This window comes from Gallinula chloropus, assembly GCF_964237585.1.
Source record: "Gallinula chloropus genome assembly, chromosome: 1".
Lineage (NCBI taxonomy): Eukaryota > Metazoa > Chordata > Aves > Gruiformes > Rallidae > Gallinula > Gallinula chloropus.
In genome coordinates, this window is record NC_140085.1 from 143,842,537 (window position 1) to 143,869,127 (window position 26,591).

Genomic DNA, 26,591 nt, shown 5'->3' on the forward strand with positions numbered 1-26,591 from the left:
TTCTTACAAATCCTTAAGGCTCATTCTGTTACATTACAGTAGGATTTTTCACCATCCCAGAAACTGTGCTACATGAGTGTCGTATGAACTGTGGACATAGCAAAAACTCCAAACAGTAAAGCGAGTCATTGACCATTTCGTTGCCTTTGCCACGCACAGGCCTGTTCAGGCGCGCGACGCCACTCAGCACGGGAACAGACACAAGCAAAACTGTCTTGTATTTTTCTCCTTCGGCTTGGAAGCGATCCCGGGGAGGCTTCCATTTTGCTTGGGCAAACAGAACAAATACAGTTGGTTTGGAATCTCAGTTTCTCACTCCTACAGCAGAAAGGAAGGAGTGAGACAGAGGAGCGCTGCACGCGGAGCGTTCACCCCACGGTCCTTTGCTAAAGAGAAGAGGAAGGACTACCAAGCACGAGTACTGTTCATACGTGACACGGTTGTTTTTCTAACGTCCCTGCGTTGTGTTTTTACTCAGGTAAAGCTCCCACTGAAGCCAGTGGGAGTTTGGCCTGAGGGAGGAATAAGACCAGGGCTCTCACGGGGGAACGTTTTAGATTTAGTTTGTTTATTTATTTATCTTGGTCTCACAATGGAAGAATGAAATAGGTGGAAGTTACTAAAGCTCTTCTTGTTCGTATTGATCACAAATGGGATATGATTTCTGGCATATACTATGATACACAGATAAGAGTATACCATGTTTATTTTTAATCATAATCAGAGCTATATTAGTTGGACGGGCAGTGAGTTTGCTATTTCTACTTAAATGTTAGATATCTATTTCCTCTAAAGACCGATTATTTTTTTTTTTAACATTTTTAATTTTTTTGTGGTCAGTAATTGGGCCAAAATGCAGTAACTGAAAGAATAACCAATGCAAAAGATAAAAATAATTTAAAGTATTCTGGAGCAAGGGGGGAAATGCTAACCGATCTAATAAATAAGGCAGTTTAAAGCATTTGTGACTGCTACCGTGATATATGTACATACTTTACAGCATAAATTACTGTACAGAATACTCTGTTTATTAACCTGTGTAAACAATATTGCCGGCTGTATGGGGACGTATTGTGGGATTATGCTCGTTGGAAAGATAAACTGCTCTAGCTTTGGCTGGGCGGGGGAGGCCTGGGGCAGCACACCCTCAGAGAGGAAGGCGAGTGCTCTTTTATGAGCTGCAAATAAAGCCATCCCGACTCAAATAATGTCACCAAAAGAAAAAAATTAGTAATAAAATAAATGTATCTGCTGACGTTTAGTGCTACAAATGAAATATGGAAATGAGTCTCTGCGGTTTGTTACCAAAAAGGATTCTGGCCGTGAGCAGGTCTCTGTGTACCTCGCCTGGCCAGCGACCCTCGCTTAGAAGTTTGCTGAGTGAGAAGGGAATGGGAGTCACAACGCGCCAGTTTCCCTCAGCGCTCTGTCTGCGCTGCCAGCACACCCATCAGGAGGGTGGTCTGTGGCTGGACCCCACACCGGCACCACCATGCTGCCTTTTCAGCCGCTGGCATGACGCGCAGCATGGGAAAAGGGGAGGGAGTTAGGACTACTGGCTGGAGAAGTGATGACGGATTTAAGCACGCTGGTATTTTGGCTGCCCTGTACTGTCTTCCCCACCCATTTGTTTCCCACGGTCAGTGCGGTTTGGCTTTGGCTTTGGTGTGGAAGAGGAGCTCTTGCAGGATGCCTGCAGCAGCACAGCCCTGGTCAGTGGACATCACCGCAGCCCAGGTTTCCATTAATAACACACCCAGGAAGGCCAGGAGTTGCTGTAAGTAGTAAGTGTGTGTGTGTGTGTGTGTGTGTGTGTGTGAGCAGCCCTGATTTGTTACACCGGTTGTTGTCTCCATCTGCCGTGGTCAGCAGAGAACAATGTCCCCACTCAGGAAAATCAGGGGTTAGCCTTGGATCCCACTGCCTGGATCCTCTGCCTCGACTCCCACCCCTCTCCAGTTGTCCTCCGTGGAAGGAGATGGCCCACCAATGGCACCACAAGTACCTTAATTGGGCTGCTCTGAAGCTCTCAGCGCAGCACCGCTCTTGTTGCCTCCAGCGCCAGCAAGGGGTGCTGCCTGGCCAGGCCTGGGAGGTGCTGTGGGACTGCTGCTCTGACAGCAGGCCGCAAGCTTTAGGTGGCCCCAGGTAGCTGACAGGGTAAAACTGCCACTTTTTAACATAAGGAATTGAAAAATGCCGTTGAATTTATCTATTAAATAAAGAATAATATTGGCCTCAGGTGAGCTCATGGCTGCTCTTGTCTCTTTCACTGTCTATAGGAGAAAACGTTTCTTCTGTTTAAAGAAAGTCAGCTCTACTTCCAGACAGCGTATGGGAAAAGTGATGTCAAGTGCTTACGAAGCTGTAAAATATATTTTCTTGGTGTTTCAGTAATCTGAACAGAAGAAAGGTGCACATTCAGTCTTCAAGGAGATGCTTCTTTGGGTTTAGGCCCAGTGAATGAGAGTGGGCAAGGGACAGTCCAAGTCTAACAGCTGAGAACTCAGATTCACAGAACTGTAGGGGTTGGAAGGGACTTCCAGAGACCATAGAGTCCAACCCCCCTACTAAAGCAGGTTCCCTAGGACAGGTCACACAGGGAGGTGTCCAGACAGATGAATGTGTTTATCGTGTCCCTATTTTCCTGCGTATCTGCTTCCTCCCACGTGACCTCAGTGCCATCCTGCAGCAGTGCATCCTAAGATATTTGCCAGTTTTGGCAGGCAGTCTTGTTAGCAACAGGTACAACTGTAAACCTGGGGTGGCATTCACAGCACCTCTATTTCTGAGCTGGCTTTTCACTTAACTTCCCTTTGTGGACAGAGAGAAGCATGTCTAGGGTGTGATTCATGGTGCTTATTTTAGATCACCGGTCTCTCCCATCCACCTTCTGATGCAGAGAAGAAGAGCTGGTCAGAAATTTTGTGTGGAGACCTCTGTGCTCACTGTCTCTTCCCTAAGGAGGGAACGAAACTCTCTTGCTAGGAGTAACGAGGAAAGGTGGGCACCAGTCACACGGGTGGGGTGGGCATGAGGGGAAAGCAGAAGGTTCCTGAGCTCCTCGAAGCAGAGCTGCACTGCCCTCCATCTGTTTTCCTGCGAGTAATTTCAGCAGTACCTTGTCCTGTATATGTGTTCCAGCCCAGCTTGGGAGATGAGGTTGAGGAAGAAAATGCCTAGAACTACAGGAAGAGCCAACTGTGGGACCAGGAAGACAAAATGAGAGGCCAAGGAGATTGAAAAAGCACCATTGTATTGATCATGGCATGAGCTATATGTGGTTTGCTGGGGAAAGCCAGAAATCTCCATCTTCCCATCCAGCACCTTATGCAGATGGAAAATGGACTTGTGTGTCATGGGTGAAGGCAGATCCCCAAAGGGACCTTGACATCCAGAGGGCTTGAGAGGCAGGCCCATGCAAACCACATCAAGTTCAGCAAGGCCACGTGCAGGGCCCTTCGCATGGGGTGAGCTAAGCTGCAATATCAGTACAGATGGGGGATGTACTGATTGAGGTCAGCCCTGAGGAGAAGGACCTGGGGGTACTGGTGGATGAAAACCTGGACATGAGCAACATGTGTCTGAAGCCCAGGAAGCCAAATGTATCTTGGGCTGCATCAAAAGTAGCATGGCCAGCAGGCCATGGGAGTTGAGGCTGCTCCTCTCCTCTGCTCTAGTGAGACCCCCATGGAGTTCTGCATCCAGCTCTGGGTCCCCAATATAAGAAAGACATGGAGCTGTTGGAGTGAGTCCAGGGGAGGCCACAAAGATGATCAAGGGTCTGAGGCACCTCTCCTGCAAAGCCAGGCTGAGAGAGTTGGGCTTGTTCAGCCTGGAGAAGAGAAGGTTCCAGGGAGACCTTACTGCAGCCTGCTGGTACCTAAAGGGGGCTTATAAGAAAGACAAAGACTTTTAGCAGGGCTTATAGTGAAAGGACACAGGGCAACAGTTTGCAGCTGAAAAAGGGTAGATTTAGGAAGAAATTCTTCCCTGTGAGGGCTTGTCTAGCTTGTTTCTGCAGGAAGTGTTTCCTTTCGTGCCTGTTGACAGGGTGAGAATTCCCTATTTAAGAATACTGAGTGGAGGAGAAAAGGGTAACTAGCACAAAGGAAGGAAGGATTTGTTAGTATTGTCCAGATAACGTGATCAGCAATAGAAAGATTATGTTGATGTGATTGGTTCAGTCCTTGGTGAAGCGCTTTGTTGATGACTTTAGAGGTAATGTGTCAGAACAGAGCTGGCAGTTTGACCTGGGGACGCTGGCTAATGATGGTGGGATCTGTGAAGGTAACACCCTGAACACTGTGCTCCCAACATACCTCTGACTTTCCAACTCAGTTACTGGTAATGTGCATCACAGACAGACACACATTTTGTTATGGGAGACCTTTCTTCTTTGCTTCTTTGTCTCATCAAGTGACCAGTCCTCTCTGCAACACACCAGTCTAAAAGAAAACTTCCATTTGAAGTTACCTGAACTGGACTTGGAATAACAGGTGCTCTGAATACTTCTGAGGTGCTCATGAGGAACACGCTTGGTACAGCTGGGAAGGGAAATTTCTTTCACAGAAATAGGAAGGCAGAAAAATATTTGAAGTTCCTCAGATGGCCACACAGCACTCGGTTTAACCTACGCTGTTTGTCCCATCAGGTACTGCTGAGATTCTTGCTCTCTACCAGGACCACAGTTCCAGATGCTCTGGGAACGGCAGTTTCACCTGGGCTGGGACTCCCCTCACCGCCAAGCACAGGTTTCATGTGCTCAGGCGCTTACACCGAGAGCTTACGTGGTATTTAAGGATTTTGAGGGTCTTGTAGCTCTGGACTCGGGGGTGAAATTCATCCCGTGTACTTAGCAGTTTTTTCTATAGCTCTTCTACAGCACTTTCCTTCTGAGGATACAAAGTGATTTGCAAACATTAATTAATTCTCACAAAGCCCTATGAGGCAGATAAGTGTTAAGTATCCCTGTGTTAGTACATACAAGAAACATGAGACCTGAGCGCCTTATGATCCACGCTGTTCCCTCTATTCACTCCCAAAAAGGAATACGGGCCTTGGGACAGAGGAAATCCTCATTTTTCCCCCCATCATTCTCTTGTTTTCCTTGGACCCTCTGGAGTCCTTCAAGGGCAGCAGGGATGAGGCTGAGATTCAGGCTACGGTGTGTGAAGCTCAAGCTACACAGGTGGGAAAAGAGAGGGACCCTTGCTCTATTTGCTGCTGGTTTCGTGGGGGAAAGCAAGGCCCCCTTTGTGCAACCTGTGGGTTCCTTGCTCTACGCTGCAGCATCCCATTTGAAAGGTAGCTTGGGCTGCTGAAGTAGAAAACACTCCTGAAAGTGCTGGAATGCTTGTGGGCTTCCAAGAGCAACAGAGCCAGATGGCAAGCAGAGGCAGAGGAGTCACGTGAAGAAATTGCCCCTGTTGAGTCCCACCGGAGAAAGAAGGGAATTGGATGCTCCAAGTATTAGTGGTTTTCCTCCATGTAGCTTTAGTGAGGTGAGGGCAAACAGAGTTTAAAGTGACTTTCCCAGTTTGTTAATCAACCTTAAGAACAACTTACAGCATGGCAACCAGCAACACTGGAAATGGAGCCCTGGCCTTACCGAGGGCAAAGGGTGACTTTATGAGACACGCTAAAGTATCTTCATGATAACAGGCTTGGGTGAGAGACTTTGTTCTCCTGTATTCCAGACTGACTTGAAAGATCTGCCAAATGCTTTTCTGAATGCATTCTGACAGATCAGGCTGACAGATCTGACAGAGCTGGGCTTGTTCAGCCTGGAGAAGAGAAGGCTCCAGGCTGACCTAACTGCGGCGTACCAGTATTTAAAGGGGGGCCTACAGGGAAGCGGGACTGCTTGCCAGGCAGTGCAGTGACAGGACAAGGGGCAATGGCTTTAAGCTGAAAGAGGGCAGGTTAGGTTAGATGGTAGGAAGAAATTCTTCCCTGTGAGGGTGGTGAGGCCCTGGTCCAGGCTGCCCAGAGAAGCTGTGGCTGCCCCCTCCCTGGCAGTGTTCAAGGCCAGGTTGGATGGGGCTTTGGGCAGCCTGGTCTGGTGGAGGGTGTCCCTGCCCATGGCAGGGGGTTGGAACTGGATGATCTTTTAGGTCCCTTCCAACCCAAAGCATTCTATGATTCTATGATTTGTCTACAGTTACATGCCTTCCCAGCCTTTGGTGCACAGCACATAAGCTAATGTAACAATTATAATTAAGATAGTCATCAGACCTACCAGTCCTCTTTAAGACATAAAAATCAGACTAACTTTCTGGTTTCAAACACAATGAGTTCAAATTTGTGATGTAAATGCTAACAAAAAGATACCAAAATGAAAGGCATGTTAGGTCTGCACCAGCCAAACTTCTATTGTCATCTTAACAAGTCCATATTCTTCGGGCATTGTTTGTATTTCTATTGTTCCAGGAGATTTTATTCTTTAGTTTGAGAATTCTCCCTGAATGGGGGAGGGAAACGTTGCTATCGCTGTGAAAAAGAAACATTTATTTCTGACATATTAAGCATTAAGAGGATTATGTCAAGGCAAGACATATTGCAGGAGATGTTCTTAATATAGCTTTGACCATGAACCCATGACCCTCCAGAAAATTTAGGAGAGTTAAAAAACCTATTGCTTTGACAATCTTTGCATTTTAAAAAAATCTTTTTTTGTAAAAAGATGGAGGAATTCACCCACTGTTATTTACATAAAATTCAACCTTTCCTGCTTTCAAATCACGAATCCTTTTAATGTCACTTCTGCAGAATATCTGAGGCAGATGCTACTAATCCAAGTCACTTTGCAAATTCCGGTTTGATTTGGAATACAACCTACAACTAAGTCGATGAATAGTATAGACTGTACATGCGTTAAGGCTGGTGACTACTAAAGTCTCTTGGGTAGATAAACTAAGCACAGATTAGCCAGGTCTAAGTATATGTCCTTGTCTGGGGAAGGAAAAGACATCCTGGCATGTCAGTGACGTAGACTGGAATCAGTAGCCATGAAAAATGGTCAAACATTTGTATTACAAAAGAGATACTATGGCACAGTCCCAAAGGCGCGTTTCTTATAACTTAATTAGCTGCACAAATTATTTTGATAACAGTTACTGCACTTCTGAGGTGATATGGCTGCTCAGCGATGAGGATTTGATGATCAATGGTAGGCACTAGTAATATCTTTCATGCCGAGTGACTTTTATCACTATTTAGATTTACAGTATATACATACGTGTTTGTATCTACACTTAGGGCTGGATCTTCTTACCTCCTGGGCCTAAGGTGCTGCCTTCACTGTAATCTCTTCCTTTGGAACCCTGGGATATTTGGATAAAAGAAGCAGGGAAACAAGGGGCTGGGGTACCTTGCCGTGCAACAGGGAGGACCATGCTTGGCTTTAGGCCACACTTGAACCTCTGCGTATGCTTTGTTCTTACCTGTCAGTCATGCCATCATGGAATACTATAAAGGAATAAGGCCAAGGGGTCTGTATGATCTTGCTGTCTGTGAGGGTCCTATAGGCTGCTCTATGCTTGTTGCATCCCCCTGCATTACATGGTTCCTTTGAATGCCTTCCCATTGCATTAGCAGCCCTGACTGGGTCAGAAGCCTCCGTCTGTAAGCAAACCTCCCTCTCCAGGCACAGTCCTTCTGGGTCTGCAGAGAATGACTCCTTACTTTCACAAAATGAACCTGGACATTGCTATGGTGTAAAGAAGCCTGCGTGTTCCTGCACTTTTACTACAGCTTAAGTAACACAAGTTAAGTGTCTTTCATGGAACCCCAAGAAGGATGGTCTCCACTGGTCCCACCCGGAACACACAGAGCACCTCTGACTCATGGTGAAGTGCCTCAGTGTATTCAGGGCCTTAACGTGGAGCATATGCTTAACTGGAGCAGACCTAAAAGCCACGGGCACTTTTCCAGACCAGGCCCTAAGAAGACAAAATGAAGTATTTGTTGTGACCATGTCACACATCCAGTCACCTCAATGGCAGCAACCACACCCAGCAAACAGTTTGCACAGAAGAGTATTCTCTCCTGAATAACCTCACCGAAATCGTACAGCTGCAAGAAACCCCATGGAGAGAAGCCCAAAGCCTCTAATCTGTACAGGTATGTCCAGGTGGTTTACATGGCTGCTGTTTCATCCCGTTACACCACCAGAAGTTAAGGCTCAGTGCGCTTGCTCATCAGACAACACAGATGATGCCAGCACAAAAGCTGAAAACCAGTGTGTTTGCCCATGGGAGCGATGGGTATTGTAGCTGGAAAAATTCAGTATAAGAACAATGAACAGGAAAGGACAATCATCTACAAGAGATCCTTGGAAATGTTACCACAGGACAGCATTAATTCTTGCATTTCTTTGAAGTTTCTTGACATATTACATCCATACAAAGAGTTCATCATGATTAAGAAAAATATCCCGATCTTAGTAAAATAAACATGCTTCAAAGTTCCATACTTGAAACTCAAATGCCACATGTGCAATAAAACTAAACTCCATTTAAGGCAAGTAATATATGTCACTTCTAAAATTTCTCAACATCAAATAGCAGTCAGGGCTCCCAACCCCCCAAACTTATCTGAAGATAAACCTCATAGGCACCATCAAAGAAAACAGAAGCTAATCTAATGGGAATTTCACTTTCCTGATCTGAGGAGAAATCCCATAGTACCTTCATATGGTATGGAAGCAGTTGACAGAATTGGTTGCTGCTAGTCTAGGAAATCATGGTAGGCTTCCACAGCCAAAGATCAGACAAGTAATAAACAGAAAGGCACCGATCAAGTTCTCCACGATACGTGTGACCACACAAATTGTGTTCCTTCTGGGGTGGGCAACGGAGAGATTTAAGAGTGAAGGGGTATTGGAGGATGGGTATTTTGTCATTTCAAGGCAGGTCTGTGTTCACTCTTAAAGCCAGCCACACTGTAACACTCATGCCTGTGCTAAGAGGTGACCTGAGCTCAGGACTTCTGTTTTCGGGGGGAAGTATCTGAGCACCAATGACCCCATAAATACTGGCCCAGGATGGCTTGGGGCTGAGCATTCCCTCGGTAGCTCCCATCAAGCTACCTGGTAGAACTGGGTGAATGCTCTGAGCAATGGCTGGAGTTACAGTAAGCAGCTTCGACCAAAAAAAAATGCAGGTATGTAGGGCTCAGTGTGCTCTCAAGCCCACTCTCTCCCACAGGGTACATTCAGATCAGAGATGATTTACTGAGAAAACATGCTGGGGTTCGGTATCTTTTTGTCAAAACGCAGCTCTTCAGTAATGGGGGAAGGAGTAAAAGGCAGCAAGGACCAGCTAATCAATCATCAATAACAGAGGCTACTTCTACTTGTGTCTTCTATTGAAAGAGTCTTGTGAACTCACATTTCCTTGATATATAAATAAATTAGATTAGAAAACAACAATCAGAGGGTCCGACCAGTGACAGTCCACTGAAAGTCACCGGGGGTGCTGACTTGAGTAAAGGCTGCAAATCTGATTGCAAAAAAAATATGTTTCTGATATAGAAAACTTGTGAAAACCACTGAAAATGAACAAAAATGCACTGAATGTGAGCACAGTTGATATGACCTCAGCTGACCCAAATTAAACTCCAATTATTGTGGGATTAATTCTTCTGGCATGAAAAACAGCCTGTCAACAGGAACTGAAAACATCCCATAAATCAAGAAACGTTAAAGCCTAGTAGAGGATTATGCATGAAGAGTGAGAGGATTATGATAGGGAGCAGTTCTTAGCCTGATGAGCAGCAAACTCGGCTTCCCAGATAAAGGAAATTGCATGTAATGCTCCCATACAGGCTAGAAGAAAATGCTGCAAGGTTCTGCTAGATGAGAAAGGTACAAAAGTCAAAATCTGTGGGACGAAGCCTTCCCATGCAAAGCCAACAACTGTTCTAGGTATCTCTCTGTCTCTGTGTGTGTAAGCAGCTGGAATTAACACTTTTCTTTACGAAGTGGCTTATGGTTTGCCATATTTTTTTTCACTTATCTATGTGCTGTCAGTAACAGAATGCAATTTTCTGCCAGCTCTTTTAAGTTCTTGTTATCAGCATATCTGTTCTCAGGCTTTTGGCTCGATACCGTAGGTTATACTGTTGGTGAGGAGCTGAACAAGAGATAAGGTTATTTAAAAAGACATGAGATAAAGAAATGCATGCAATTTGTTGAAACTTATTGCACATGAAGGAATGCTGTCTTTCTCCAACCTAATGAGGACCACACAACTCCTCTGTGTGCCCCGGTGGGGAAGTAACAGCGAGATGGCACCTTAATATTGAAACTTCTCTGACATGTCCATGCTCGCAGTGAAAGTTCTCCATGTCTGTGATTTGCCCCTGTTCACTCCAGTTCAGGAAAGCCCTCACCCACCTGCTTTAGCTCTGCTGAGGTCGGTGGGATTTCAGGATAAGCTTAAAGCGAAGAATCTCTTGAGGGCTTTCCTGAAGAGGGATCTGTGCTTATTGCACTTGGTTCAATCAACCCACGAGATTTTAGTTGCCGAGTCGCTCAGCACAACAATAGAAAGGGTATGTTTTGTTCATCCCAATTGGGTCTTTTTCTAAGTACTTGTAGTGTATGGAAATGTTTGGAGAGCGGTACAGAACGACTCGTTCCGAAGAGACATCGCTGTATATTGTACGTATGCACACACACACACATGTCTACACTCAGGCAAAATTTTGCTCAATATTGAAGAGATATTCACCTTTGTTTGGATCAATGCTGTGGTTGACTACTTCTGTAGCACAGTGTCCAGAATAACTGAATTATCCATGAAAGGTACAGTGTCCGTGTGAGTGGCACACAGTCATTACGACAAGTGAGCGCTGTTCCGCACCCAGTGAAGTCCTTGTTGAGTGTACTGAACTAAATGCTCCATACTGCTGTGCAAGGTGATGGGTCCCATCAGCGCATCCAAGTCGTTAAAAAAATCTATGGGGGGTGGGGGGGGAAGGGGGGGAAAGAGAGAGAAAGATTTGGTGTCAGAAGAGTGAAGCTGTATTTGCTACTTGTCACCCTTTAATAGATTTTATTCTCTTGCAAATTGAGTCAAGCTGAACATTTCATGGGAATGAAAGTTTAGTGCTGGTGAGATTAATTTTAAAGCCCTGTGGTTCATCATGTTACAGGCTGGTGCACAACAATTTTCTTCTTCAAGAACAAAACAGTGAGTTCTTTGGCTTTGCTTTTCATTAATTTCCATCGAGTCTTGATAAAGCAAACAGATGCTGGGCAAGATTTATTCTGAGATTAAGAACAACTAAATCAGAAAGTCTATGCACCAGTCTCCATCTATACATAAACTAGATATTAAGCTACCTTGACAGAGAAATAGAGGCCTGTACAGCGAGGTCAGCCCAGCCTAAAGAATAATTTGGCTAAGTAGCCACTAGGGACTTAATTCAGTTGCCTGCTTAGAGGCATGCAGTGCCTATTTGAGATGCTCTCAGGCAGTTGATACATGTAGCCTAGACTAGCAGATCTAACACAGGATGTACTGGAGGCTTCTGGGGTGGCAGTGTTGGCCAGCATACCTCGTGTAGATCCAGGCCTGGAGGTTGGTGGCCCTGCCTGTGGCAGGGGGGTTGGAACACTATGATCCTTGGGGTCCCTTCCAACCCTGACCATTATGGTTCTATGAATGCCATTTGGCAGCTATGGCTAGGCAACTGAATTGTACCCCTGTCTCTCCTTCAGGATGAACTGAACTCTGCTGTTTGTACCGAAAAAAGCTCCATCAAGTGCAGTAGGAGATCAGCCCCTCCCTCCCCGCCAACTCAGAGGTATACACCTACAGTTAGGCATCCTCATTTTGATTTGAATCCTGACCATGCCCCTGCCTTAAATACATAAATTGGCCTGAGGATGAAGGAATACTTTATCATCAAGTCAGATGCTCAGGCACTTGCTCATGGAAACCAGTTCAGCTGAGAGAAGTTTGCTTTGAAGATGGAGTGAGGCAGCTCGTTCCCATCTGTGTCTGCTTGGATGCAGGGAGGGCAAGGGGCTTTTCATTCCTTCTGTAGAAAGGAAGTGTGCTCCTGCTTTCGGATGTGGTTTGGCTAAACGCACCCCATCCAGCTCCACAACTTCAGGGAGCAGGAGGCTGCCTTGCCTCCCCAAAATGTTTCCCTCCAGAATGACACAGATGGCGGTGAAGGCTACCCATAGGTATTTATTGGAGCAAGTCCAGAGGAGGGCCATGAAGATGATCAGAAGGTTGGAGCACCTCTCCTACAAAGATAGTCTGAGAGAGCTGGCCTTGTTCTGCTTGGAGAAGAGAAGGCTCTGGGCACACCTTACAGGAGCCTTCCAGTACCTAAGGGGAACTAATAGGAAACTGGAGAGGGGCTGTTTATCAGGGACTGCAGCTACAGGATGAGGGGTAATGGCTTTAAACTGAAGGAGGGGAGATTTAGAGCAGACATCAAGAAGAAAACCTTCCCTGTGAGGGTGGTGAGAGCTTCTCACAGAGAAGTTGTGGCTGCCCCCTCCCTGGCAGTGTTCAAGGCCAGGCTGGATGGGCTTTTGGGCAGCCTGGTCTGGTGGAGAGTGTCCCTGCCCATGTCAGGAGGGTAGAATGAGATGGGCTTGGAGATGCCTTCCAGCCCAAACCTGCCTATGCTTCTGTGATTCTATGTCTCTGACCTGTCTGTCACCAGCCCTGACAAACCAAATAAAAGAAAAAATGTTTCTGAGAGAGACAGCTACCTAAACTGCTTTTTTAGGCCATTTTGGAACAGATTTGGAGCAGACTGAAGAAAAAAAAATCACTTGTGCAGTTCTACTTTGCATTGCAATTAAAATAGTTACTTTCCTGATCAAAATCATGTGACTGTCTCTAGAAAAGTCCATTGCCTTGACTCACCTCTGTTTTCCTTGGCCAGGTTGTCAGCCATCTCCCAGTAGTCATAGCTGTGCAGGATGCTGTTGGTGATGCTGACATGGTTGGCAGCCATCTGGTGAATGCGCTGCGGGATGCTGATGATAGGAGAGGGAGAAGGGGCGCCCGTGCTCCCCTGGGATCCTACAGAGCTGACTGGAGAAGGGCTAGGGGACATGGGTGATGGAGTTCCTGTGCTCCTGGAAACAGATGTTGATACACTTACTTAATAGGCATTAGGATTAAAAGCATGAGAGCGTTAGAACATACTGCAGGTAAGGAAAGAGTTTGTCCCTGACAATCTGATGTAAGCTTCTGTGCAACTTACTTTCCACTGGCACCCCAAGGAGATGGGTTCTGGGCAGCTTTTGATGAATTCTGTGAAGGAAAAAATAATTCACAGTGCATGAAATTTATATAAGACATGAAGTGTAGAATATTAAACAGTATAAAAGTGAAGAAATGTAAAGAAAAAAATTAGGCAAACAGAAGTATTCAAGTCTCATGATGCAAGAAACCTGCTCAGCCTAGTTTTCTGTTGTGAAAAAGCTGTGCTGCAGCACTTACTCAAATCACAGTCTATTAAACACCCTGGGATGGGGCTTACTATGAAAACACATTAGTTAAACTGAAACATTTCACAAAAATGCTGTGAGGTCAGACAGAAGTGCCACCAGGACTCTTTGTGAGGTTTAGCTGGAATGTCTTGTGATGGAGAAACCCAGAAGAATTTCTTTCCGCTCTCCTGTCCCCAAAGACAGATGTTGTTTCCCTGTGTGGCTGACTACAGGGATGTGAATCTGAGGCTCCCTCCGCTCAGGTGGGTGTGTTAACCACCAGGCTCAAGAAGCTCTCTCATGATTCCTCCTCTTAGAGCTGTTTCCCTTGGTCTGAAAGCAGCAGCATTCATGGAGCCAGAGAGACTGCCCTTGCAGGGTAGTGGTATTTCTAGCTGAAGGGTTCCCCAGAAGCCCCCAGAATGTGTGTGATCTCTTGTATACCTGCAATCATTAAGACACTCACTGCTACACAGTCCTTAGGCTAAAGAATTCCATTGCTTGAGGAGAGAACATCTTGTACAAGCACTACATTTGCACAGCTGGAGAAATTCGGGTGTTCACTATAATGGAAACTGAATAGCTAACATGACTCTAGTACTCAGTCTGTGAGAGCTGTTGGGAATTTATTGTCAGGTTCCTGTCTGTTCAACCCCTCTCCCAGGTGCAGCGACTGATTTAATCCAGGCCTGTGAGAAAGAAGGATGTAAAATCCAGAAGACTAAGAAACAAAACTTTTCCAGTCCATCCTTTTATATTCAGCCGTGGTCAATCTCTGGTTCTTCAGAGGAAAGTGATCTGCTCCTACCTGCCCCTGACACCTGCAGATAATTGTGTACTGGAGAACAACCCTCCCTTCTTGACAACCAGGATAGACCAAGAGAAGTCCTGCAGCTCGACATCTGTTTATGACTATTGTTTAAATGCACAGCTGCAGGTGTTGCAAGCTGCAGGAGCTACAAGCATTAGTACAAAAGCTCTTGGTCTCTCGTGGCTTAGGAAGGAAAAATGATAAACAAAGGGCCTCAGGACTTCACAGATTTCAGGGCCACTAGTAATCCCAGACACTCAGTCTGCAATTTCCCTTTTCCACCAAATGTGGAACCTTTACTAGAAGATAAATTACTTCTTAATTTTTATTTTTTTTAAAGGATAGATAGTCATATGGAAATCCTAAGGCATTGTTTATCCTCCTGGTTCTTCAGTGTCCTGTTCTGATGTTAGCAGGTCTCACAAATAGAAAAACAGATTCTATTTCAGGGTTTCAAGATTGAATTTTCCTAACTTCAGAGGTAGCTTTTGGATTTTGTTGGCCCAGCACCAGCAAAACTGCACGTTGCCTGGTATTATCAGCTCAGTTTCCATACAGGATCACATCCTCTCTTAACATGCTCTGCAGTAAGCTGGGCACATCTCCTGAGCCTCTCTTCAAACAGTTTGTTTTCTCAGTTTTGATGTGTCCTGTGAACTGGCCCTTGTGCTCCCAGATCTTTTATGCACACACCAACACTGGCTGTGTTTTAGGAGCGATCCCCCAGTGCTGTGTGTGCCCTGACATTCTTCCTGCATTTTTTTTAGCCTGGGCCTCCTGCGTCCCAGGTAAGTGGTATGAAATGAGCTTTGGGGTCTCCCACAGGGGGTTCTTCAATTTTTATTTTTTTTCTCAGGAAAAAGGAAAGGAAAAAGACAGAAAAGTTCTCATTTACCACCCTAAATACAAGCAACCCAGGCATTTGCTCTTACAGAACAGTTTCTTCTTTTTTTCCTTTACTTTTCTTATCTGTCTCAGAGCTACAGGCCTTCATCTTTCTAGTCTAATGGAAACTGATTACATGTTACTTGCTTACAGTTGGGAAAATATGAGAATCCAAGTGGAGTCAAAGATATTTCTGCTGTAAATGTAACCAGCCTCTGCCTTGCTACACAACTGCCCACACCTTTTTTCCCCATGTTTCAGGTATATTAATCCAGCTTCCTCTCAGTTCTGTCCCAGGAAGGTGGGGGGTGAGGATTCTGAAGAGCATAATGTTGTAAGGGACCATCTCTTATTCCACTTACTGCTATCCATTCTCCTGTTTTCTTTAGGCTCTCAAATGTATTTGCCCTCTGAGTTTCTGTGGCTTCTCTCTAATTCTCTGCTGTGCTATTTTTTTTTTTTGTATAATGGAAATAAAATACTTAAAAGGAGATCTAAATAATAATATTTTTTCCTTTTCAAAAAGAAATCTGTGTCTAATTTTCCCTGCAAATGTGTGTGACAAGGTTTAAAATCTTCCTTTGATTGATAATATATGTAGAAGTTCTTAATGCAGTCAGCATTTCACGTCACTTGGTTTTGAAAGCTTTTAGATACCAAATACGAAATGAGTGGAGAATTGGCTTGTTTTCCACTGAAAATTATAGCAAATGGATTTTCTTTCCCCATTTTTACTTTCAAAGGTGAGAATATTTCCTAATGCGAAGCCACGCTATCATTATATCAGCAGGAGCCCTGTGAAAACCCAGGCTCATCTTGGCTAGAGCAGAGTCTAAGTCCATTTTATGTTTGCTGAGAAACAGTTTCTGTCTGCTAGTAGGAGACATTTTACATGGTTGAGAGCCTGACCATCCTGTTCTTAATGCAGGTATTGTCTGAACTGGTAAAGAAAAATAAAGTGCTGTAATAGGCACATATTTCTTTCCCCTGAAATCAAGTCATTGTTAGAGAAACATAACGTGCTGAATTATATATTGCTAAATTTTTAGAAGCAATTACAGTGGCTTCCGTTTCTGTTTGACAATAACGGATCTGTCAATTTCCTTCAGTGTCTTCATGTGTTCAGAATCTGGTCATGAGCATTCATGCTTGTATTTGAATTTTTTTATTAAAAAATGTCAAAGGATGGATGTTTTTCATTTCAAGGCACCTCCCTCTGCAAAGAAAACCCTAAACCCAACTCAACAGATGAGCCCTGTGTTCAAAGACAAATGGCTGTTCAGGTCCCCCAAACCAGTTTGTCTAAAAGCACTCGTGTGTTCATATTTTATGTTTTTTAAATTAGAAGGATGAAGGCTAATTTTGTGTTTGTAGATCAAATGCCCAATAGACTGACTGCTGGGTGGGCTCTACCTGAAAGGTTTTGTTCCTGAAATTCTTTCCAGATAAAGGTTGCCTGTCAAATAAAATGTACTAAAATACCATGACAATGGCAGGACAAGGGGGAATGGATCAAAACTAGAGGAAGGAAGGTTTAGATTAGATATTAGGGGGAAGTTTTTTACAGAAAGAGTGGTGAGGTGCTGGAACAGGCTGCCCAGAGAGGTAGTGGATTCCCCGTCCCTGGGGTGTTCAAGGCCAGGCTGGACGGGGCCCTGGGCAACCTTGTGTAGATCCAGGCCTGAGGTTGGTGTCCCTGCCTGTGGCAGGGGGGTTGGAGCTCTGTGATCCTTGGGGTCCCTTCCAACCCATGCCATTCTGTGATTCTATGACTTCTTTTCTTATTCCAATAACCAGGGCTTGTATTTGGCAGACAGTGGAAACAGGAAGAGTAGCAGGCAAAGCAAAGCAGGAAGGGGAAGCCACCAGTGCTGTGTCAAGTACATCTTTTTCTATTACTATTTCTTGCTGTAAGTGCAAAGGCAGCCTTTTGGGATATCTTACCCTGGGACTTTATTACATGGTGTCCTTTGGCATAGGACGGGAACAATTGGACTTGATGATCTTAAAGGTCTTTTCCAACCTTGTGATTCTGTGATATGGCAGGTGGTTGCCCTCAAATGCTTTCACACAGCTCCTACTGAAGTCAGCATGGGCTGTTTGCCAGTTCTTTGGGTAAGAACAGGCCCCACTGCACTGTCCCGCCTAGCCATGCTTCCAAGTGGAAGCCCCGCAGCTGAAGGCTGATATGGATCAAAGTCTTCAATTCCCAGTGTAGTATAGTGGGAAGGGTAATCTTGGAAGGGATTCTTGGAGAAAAATCATAGAATCACAGACTGGTTCGGGTTGGAAGGGGCCATCCAGTTCCAACCCCCTGCCATGGGCAGGACATCCTCCACTAGACCAGGTTGCCCAAAGCCCCATCTAGCCTGGCATTGAACCTTTTCAGTTTGGAATGTGCAAAAGCTATTCACAACAGACCTGGATAGCACTGGTCAATTGACCAAGAATAGTCTGAAAATACCTGTTGGTACAATAAGTTTCTGTTCCTTCATGAAGGGATGTGATGTGTACTTTGCAAGGAGGGGCCTTTGACAAAACAGAACTGACTAAAGATCAGGTGTTATCATGGGAGTCTGTGGTGAAACTCCCACTGACTTCATAGGGGAATAATCCCAGCACAGCTACTGTTGTGTTTCCTGTAATGACACACTGATTATAAAACATATAATAATGTACCTTGAAATACTCAATAAGCGCTTTCGAGTACTTGACCGCATGGTCTCTCTTGAGTCGAAACATCCTCCAGTACAGAAGAGCCAGGCAGCGGTAGCTGGAACAACAGGGAGAGCAGAAAGTAAAGCGTGACTCTTGAACAGTAATCCCAATTAAGTATCTTATATTCTCAAACTAGCATGAAGCAGAAGACTGATGGCACCTTGCTTGCTGTTATTATCACCATTTGTTTACAGTACTTGCAGTGGATTCAGGAGCAAGACTAGTTCTTACAGCTAGAACAGGTCACACTGACAAATGCTACCAGGCAGGTACTAAATAAACCCCACTTCAAAGGGTTTGCAGGGTTGGGGGTTCCCAGGTCTTGACTCTGAGTTGAAGTCTGTACTTTTGTCCAAAGGCCTCTCCTATGAAAAGGTCATCTCAGGCCTGGAACCCAACATAGGTTTGTTTGGGGTTTTTAAAAATGATTTTTTGTTGTAAAAGCAAAGGCAGCCTTTTGGGATATCTTATCTCCTGGGACTGCATTACACCAGGCTGGAGCCTGTATAATGAACAAGAGTCCTCCTGGGTCTCTTCCAGGGAAACCTTGGACATGCCCAGATTTCACTGGCCAAGCTCCTTTGTGGGAAAGCGGAACAGAGGTGGGATTGGAGCCTGGAGGCTGTTCCTAGGCTACCTGCCTGACTTGTTCTGCAGAGGAAACCAGCCATGGGCTGAAAAAATCGACATTGCTATACTGGAACTGTCTGCCCTCATGCTCCTCGTTAGTCTACAGAGCACTGCACACCTTTAATGCAACATAATTAAATGAGAGTAATAGCTATTAACTATAATTAGACATCACAGTAACTGGTGATCAGCATTCAGGACACACAAACCCTTTTCTTCACTATTGGCTTTAGGTGCACCGGTCTATGTTCCAAATCAGGAATCACCACCACCCCTGTCTAGAAAGCTTTTTGATTGGTAAATGTGGGATTGCCCCCCATCAGCACAGCTTTTGAGCCCAACTCTGATGGGTTTGCTTTTGCAGAGCCTTTATTTTTAAAAGCAGTAGTTAGTCTTGGAGCCAACCTGAAGCACGGGAAGGAAGCTTGAGTTTGGAAGCCCAGAGTGCTCCCATCTCTCCACACCCAGGAGCTGCCCAGCCCTCAGCAACCCGCTCAAATTAGCAAATTACTCTTGCAGAAAAACAATCCCAACCGGAGTTTCTCCACGCGTTTGACTCCAGCCTCCTGAAAGGCGGCAGTGAATTCCTGCCTTTGGCCGCTGGAGGACAGTGTCTCCTTAGGAGAAGCGGAGCGGGCTGAGCCGGCTGCCTGGCAGCCAGCCCGGCGGGCGGGTGGGAGCAGCCAGGGGATGCGGTGGCCTCGAAGCCACCATAACTCTCACTCTGTCACCTTCACAGGTACAGCGCATATGCAAATGGTGTCAGCTCATCTGCTGGCTGGCAGACGGTGAGTTAGGATCGCAATTCATCGCCCGGAGAAGGCACCGTCTGCTTTCCCTCGCTCTGACCTTTCTGCTGGAACAGATGCGGCGGCTCCGTGGATTTTTGGATGCGGTTCCGCACACAGCGAAGCGCTCCGGCAGTTCTGAGGGACCCTTTGTAATGGGGCTTGATTTGATTTGATTTGATTTGATTTGAAACTGTTCTTTAGTCGTTTTCCCACCTAAGTGTTTTTTTCAAGCACATTGCCATGAATGCATCCTGTGCTCCTCCTGGTGGCACAGCAAGCCAGTGGCAAAGAAAGGGCATTTGAAAAAAAACCCATATAACTGCATTTCTGAATATTTTGTTCTTCTTTTTTAATACAAATGCTTAATTAGGACTCCTTATTTATGGAGGCTAAAGATGCAGTTAATTTCGATTTTTAACAGATGGTTAATAGATGTTAAAAACACACTTGCTGATTGTAAATGTCCACTTACTGAGAATCAGTAACCATGTAATAGGTATTTTATGTATTAACTACATAGATATTAAATTAAAATTTGATTTTAATAACACTTTAGGTTTTTACTAGCAATCAGCAACCTCCTATAGAATCCAAGGTGCGTGCATATATATCTAGAAATCTCAATTTAGAAGGTAATCCGAGGCTTAACTATCACCATCACTGTATCTCTCTTCATATAATGTAAATATAATTTATGATTATTGAGCCTGAAATGTCATCCACAAAAGAAATTACTGAGCTATTGGTACAAAAGTACATCACTCATAAAAACAACAAACCATCAGGCATTTAAAAATTAATTACACTGACGTACCATAGCTGACCTGTCACAGTCAATAAGTATGAATTGCTTATTTACAGAGGCAGAATGCAGACCCGGTACAGTGATACAAGGGCTGGACCTTCCTGGAGCAGAAAGTACTCTCTTAATTTCAACAGACAACGTAATCTTATCTGGCTGGGTCCATCATCTGATTTTCAAGAACTGGCTCACTGCAGAAAAGAAGCCTTTTGAGGAAATCTTGATCTACTAACCATAATGCTGCCAGCTGCTTGTCTTCCGGTGTGGCGTTGGGGCCTGAGTGGGTTTTTAGTCTCACTGCATACCTTGAAGAAAAGGGAAAAGAAAACCGATGTGAGTTAACTGAGAGGGCTTTATATTGCTGATCGCAGAGCTGAGCTGGCTGGTGTCATTTGCTCTGACCCCTCACACACCTTTGCTGGAGTTTCCAACCATGCCTATGTTTTTTGGTTGCATTTCAGAGCTGGTTTGCCAGTAACGTGGCCTCCCTGTGCTCTTCAAGCAGCAATAACTCTGCTGAACATCCATCAGTCCGGAGGGGAGCCTAGCTGGCAAGGTATTGCTGTCCTACCAAAATAACCTCCTCTGCTGTGGAGAGACCCAGTTACACAGAGTTCATGCAAGAAGGTTTTCACAACGTTTGAAGGCAGACGACAGCCTGCCCTGAAGCTGGTGCTGCCCTCACCCTGCCAGTCCTCAGCGTGTCTACCCAGATTTGCTCTTCTGAGCAGAGCAGAGCGGAGGGGGAACATGTGGCTCAGAGCTATTTTTGCTCATATGACATTACATTCGGATTCTATAAATATTAAACATCCACAGAGGTAGCACTGCTGTTTCAAGAGTGTATGTGCTATGCAATCACAAATTAGTTTCTGGAAATCTCAGCTTCCAGCTGAATAGCTGAACAATGGACAAGGTTAGGACAACACACAGCAGTTCTGGGCTCACTTCCAGAAAAATACCTGTTCCCCATAATTAACTGCTTGTGGTTTTTCTTATCTTTGCTTTCAAACTTTAATCCTGATACCTGTGTGGAGATGCAGTAGGAATGTTTTGTTTCAACAGGCATACCTAATAAACCACTTATTTTTCCAAGCTGCTGCAAGCGAGATCAACAGCATGTCACGCTGCAACACAACCACGGCTACATGCATTACTGACAGCTGCAGATCTGCAATCAAAATTCACCTCCAGAGTTAGGACCACCTACTTACTACCATGAGGAAAAAACAGGGCAGACAAAGAAAGAGCTTTCTGCCTTTTGGGGAAAAAAAAAAGAAAAAAGAAGGGAAGAATTGCAGACATGCTGTTTTCAGTTTGAGTGGCAAGGTTTTGGTAGTGATGGGGGAGCTGCAGAGGGTGGCTTCTGTGAGAAGCTTCCTCTAGGTCTGACAGAGTAAACACCAGCCAGGCTCAAGGCTGGACCCAACAATGACCAAGGCTTAGCCCGTCAGCAACAGTCACAGTGCCTCTGTGATAGCATATTTAAGAAGGAAAAAAAACCCCAAGTGACCACTTTTTGCAGCCAGAGAAGGGAGCAAGAAGATACGACAAAATCTGCAGACACCATGATCAGTGAAGAAGGAGTGGGGGAGGAGGTGCTCCAGGTGCCAGACGGAAAGATTCTCCTGCAGCCCTTGGAGAAGTCCATGGTGGAGCAGGTTGTCCCCCTGCAGCCCGTGGAAGATGATGGGGAATAGAGATTCCCCTGTAGCCCATGGAAGACCCCATCATGGAGCAGGTGGAGACACCTGAAGGACACTGTGACTTGGTGGGAAGCCCATGCTGGAGCAAACTCCTGGCAGAACCTGCAGCCCATGTAGAGAGTAGCTCACACCAGAGCAGGCTTGTTGGGGAAACTTGTGACCCTGTGGGGAACCATGCTAGAGCAGTCTGTTCCTGAAGGGGTGCACCTACGGAAGCCATACTGGGACAGTTTATGAAGAACTGAAGCCCCTGTGGAACAGTCATGTTGGAGAAGTTCATGGAGGACTGTGGGATCCCACACTGGAGCAGGAGAAGAGTGTGAGGAGTCTTGCTCTGAGGAGGAAGGAGTGGCAGAGACAACTCATGATGAACTGACCAAAACCTCTAATACCCATCCCCCTGTGCCACTCAGGGGGGGAGGAGGGAGAGAATTAGGGAATAAAGTTGACCCCAGGAAGAAGGGTGGAGTGGAGGAAGGTGTTTTAATATCTGTTTTTATTTCTCATCTTACTCTGTTTTGATTGGGTAATAAATTACATGCATTTTATTCTGTGATGAGTCTGGTTTGCACATGATGTTAATTGCGGAATGATCTCTCCCTGTCCTTGTCTTGACTTGTGAGCCTCTCGTATCTTCTCTGCTCTGTCCAGATAAGGAGGGGAGTGTTAGAGCGACTTTGGTCAGCATCTGGCCTCCAGTCAGGGTCAATCCACCACACATGGAATGTACTATTCTCGTACTGAAAAAAGTATTTGATTTTGTTTAATAACCTTCCAGTTAGAAAATTGGCCTCAGACCACTGAAATGCACAACAAGACAGCCCTAAGTGGAATAAAATGCCAATGGAATTGTTAACATGCAAAAAAATCTTTGCATCAGCACTACGTCCAAAAGAATGCAATTGTTTCAGAAGCTTCGCTCCATTATGAGTGTAGAATCACAGAATCACAGAACTGTAGGGGTTGGAAAGGACCTCGAGAGCTCATTGGGTCCGACCCCCCTGCCAAAGCAGCTCCCCAGCTCATATTGCACAGGTCGGCATCCAGACGGGTTTTGAATATCTCCAGAGAAGGAGACTCCACACACCCCTGGGCAGCCTGTGCCAGGGCTCTGTCACCCTCACTGTGAAAAAGTTCTTCCGCATGTTGGTGCGGAACTTCCTGTGCTCCAACTTGCAGCCATTGCCCCTTGTCCTGTCCCCACAGACCACTGAGAAGGGACTGGCCATTTCCCCCTGCATCCCATACTTAAGATATATAAAAACATTAATAAGGTCCCCCCTAAGTCTTCTTTTCTCTAGGCTGAACAGTCCCAGCTCACTCAGCCTTTCCTCACAGTGGAGATGCTCCAGGCCCTTAATCATCTTTGTAGCCCTCCTCTGGACTCTTCCCAGGAGATCCCTGTCTTTTTTATACCAGGGAACCCAGAACTGGACACAATACTCCAGGTGGGGCCTGACCAGGGCAGAGTAGAGGGGGAGGATCACCTGCTTTGACCTGCTGGCCACACTCCTCCTGATGCACCCCAGGATCCCATTGGCTCTCTTAGCCCCCAGGGCACACTGCTGGCTCATGGACAACCTGTCATCAACCAGGACCCCCCAGGTCCTTCTCCACAGAGCTCTTCTCCAGCAGGTCATCCTCCAGCCTGTACTGATACAAGCGGTTATTCCTTCCCAGGTGCAAGACTCTACACTTGCTTTTGTTGAATCTCATGATTGAAAATTAAAATGTTTTACTTTATATCAACTTAATCCTGACAAGAGCTGTGTGATTGACTGTCCTGAGGAATGATCCCATGGTCACTGCCAGTGCAGCTTTGCCCTGCTAGTGTGGCTGAGCTTGCTCTCTGGCAGAGTCACTCAACTGCTGGGATGATTTTGACCTTTGTGTTCTCTACGAACACTGTGGATAGGGTTAAGTATAAGTAGCAACTATAAAGGATGAAAAGACATAAGAAACTAACCTTCTTCATTGGGCCTGAGGGTGGGACTGAATTTGTGACTGTCCTGTTTGGAGAGCCATGAAAGTGACTCAACGCAGTGGTAGCTGGACTGTTTCTGGGACTCCATAGGCTACAGTAGGAGAATACACACCAAATGGACCTCAGTGTCCATTTAGTATCACCGCTCACATCTTCTTGCAGGTAACATTAAACTTCCGTCTGAAATACACTGTAACACTTTGCAAACTACCACTCCATGACAATTGTTTGGTGTTACATATTATGACTTTTTTCCTTTTGAGTAGCACGTGACTTACACCATGAAACTCTGGAAGTAATTTACAAGTTATATGAAAAGCTTTGTTTTTTAATGTTGTTGTTGTTTTTTGTTTGTTTCCTTTTTGTTCATAGTTTCCTGATTTCATTTCCATAGAAAGCACAGATAATACACATATGTTCCATATGGCTGACCAGGCACTTGGGAGGACCTCCCTTATCCCCTTTTACTGTATCTAGGGAATTATTAGATGAGCATGTTTGAACAGAGTAACCCCTGAAGTCATCTCTTCCCTTCCTACCTGATGAGTTCAACTGTTTCTGAATACATTGTATAAGGGGATTTAGATTCCATTGGGCCTTGTTCCATTGCATTTCCACACTCAATAAACGATAGTGCTGCTTCTGCATAATTCAGTGCCTTTCCAAACTTTTCCACCTAGAGGGAAAAAATAAGGACACAGAGAAATAGTGTAATCATCAAGATACGGTTACATTTGATGGTATTTTTCTTAACATCAATTGTAAAGTTGACACAAATTGGTATATCTTCAGATTCACAAATTCTCCTACCAGAAAGCTAAAGCACGTCAAACCCTGCACATCCGTGAAAATCATAAGATACAGAGCGTAGAGCTGAAAAAGGCTACAAAGTGTTATTTGGTCAACAGTCTTGTGTCCAAAGAAGGATTGACTCTGCCTAGGACATTCTCTACAGACCTTTGCCAAAGCTGTTCTGATGCTGAACATTCTATACTCTTATCAGGCCTTTTGTTCCAGCTTTCACTAAAAAGGGCTTCACATATATTTGCAAATGTAGTTTTTCATCACCCATCAAAGAAAGGCAATGATTATTGTGAACTAAGGGAATCAGAAATAATAGTTTGTCTACTAACCCTCTTATTCAAAGGATCATCTCTGTTCTCACATCTTCTTTATCCCTACTGTTTTCATCACTGTTTGACCATACTCTCCTCTTGTCAGCAATTTGCTTTCTATATCCTCCTTCCCTTTCAGGGATTGCTCTGCTCCCTCTGCTTCTCCTGCTCTTCCTTGCCCCATTTCTTCTCCTTTTTTCAATACTCCTTTGACTCTCTGTGTGTGTATTTGTGTCCTTATACAGATATACATACGTATATGTCCTCCAGAGTACATGCAAATGTGCACATAATGTTCACATATGTACACTTACATATTTCTTATGTGCTCTCAGAATTTCTTTTTTGATGTGGATAGAGATGAATCATACTAATACCTCCCTGTCCTGACTTCTTTTTCCTTCAGACAGAACTCCTGCGGTACATAAAGCCCATTAATGGACTGGATGCATTTGGTTGAAATCTGATGCACACAGTGAAAGGTTAATGGACCTTATTCTTTTCCAAGGGATAAAGATTTTAAATAGTAACTTTGGAATGGCACACTGGCTTCAATCTATTTTAGGTTCTTATATGAGTCCCCTTGCGATCATACCAGAGAACTTCACAAACTTTTTATTATATTTCTCTCCCCAGCGCTCTTCTGCGAGTGGAAGTGCTATTATCCCAATTTCACAGATGGGGGACTAAGGAGCAGAGAGACTTAGAGTAATTTTCAGACTGTTCTCTCTAAGTGCCCATACTAGGTATTGCAATGCCAAAGTAGGAGGTATCGAGCCCAGCAAGGTGATTCGAAGTGCCTGGAGGCACTCTGACAGTATGGGAACTCCTCCAGGATTCCTACACAGTCAAGGAGGGGGAGGAAGTACCCATAAAGGGCAATTCTCAAGGTGTAAGTAAGGTCCTAGTCTACTGTGTACGGAAGTGAGTGTAGTGTGAAGGATGTTTCAATCATGTAACACTGATGGGAGGCTAGTTAAACTGTGCTTAAGCGACTTTCATGCAGGAAACTTGTGGCAGAGCAGAGAATAATGCTTGCACCTCCTATTTCTGGAAGTCTACCATAAAAATATTTCTCTTCAGGCTAAGAGTTTCCCTTGCATATTAAGTGGGGTTTTTTTCCATTCTGTTTAAAGCAACACACTACAACTCACCATTTGTACTTTTCCACAATATCTTCTGATTTAAGATTCACTTTAAAGTAACATGGGACCAAATAAACCAAGGAAATTTGCACTCACAAGCTCAGGTAGAGGGTAAAACTCAGTGTTAGTGTCCGAAATTAAGGCCTGCTCCTACAGCCTTTTTACTTGCTGTACAGCTGAGAAAAAGAGGTGAAGAAACAGAAGCTCTGAGCTACCTTTTTCTTTCCTGCTGCTGTGACAACAAAGTGCCTGTCTGACAGAGTGAGGCAGGACTGCAACTACTCCCACCTGCGAGACAGCAACATTAATGCAGGGTCCCAACCCATATATTGCATCTGCCATCCTGGAGACCCCTCATGTTTTTTAAGACTGAGCTGGCTTATTCATAGGGATGGAGAAACCTGCCTTCGGGGAAAGCTGAGAGATGGCTGTGTGGAGTTCTCCTGGAGCACTGAGCATTGCTGCATCCATTTGTTTGGAAGGACAAGCATCTTTTTAGTGCTACATATAATCTCAGATTCCCCTTTTCCAGG

The 26,591-nt window shown here is 45.0% G+C and overlaps 1 protein-coding gene and 1 long non-coding RNA gene across 2 annotated transcripts in view; one reads left to right on the plus strand and one right to left on the minus strand.

The window, feature by feature from the left end:
• Positions 1-10,841: 10,841 nt before the first annotated feature.
• The window catches only part of AFF3 (ALF transcription elongation factor 3), a gene marked incomplete at both ends in the record, with an annotated part of 332,199 nt that continues 316,449 nt past the window's right edge, over positions 10,842-26,591 (minus strand). The window contains 6 exons of the mRNA XM_084279299.1: positions 10,842-10,963; positions 12,900-13,114; positions 13,243-13,292; positions 17,847-17,940; positions 20,342-20,413; positions 24,338-24,474. Coding sequence (XP_084135425.1) covers positions 10,842-10,963; positions 12,900-13,114; positions 13,243-13,292; positions 17,847-17,940; positions 20,342-20,413; positions 24,338-24,474 — 690 coding nt within the window. The remainder of the gene's footprint in view (positions 10,964-12,899; positions 13,115-13,242; positions 13,293-17,846; positions 17,941-20,341; positions 20,414-24,337; positions 24,475-26,591) is intronic.
• LOC311205012 lies at positions 20,397-22,287 on the plus strand. The gene is made up of 3 exons (XR_014618129.1): positions 20,397-20,441; positions 20,570-20,664; positions 21,205-22,287. It is a non-coding gene; the product is annotated as an uncharacterized lncRNA (long non-coding RNA).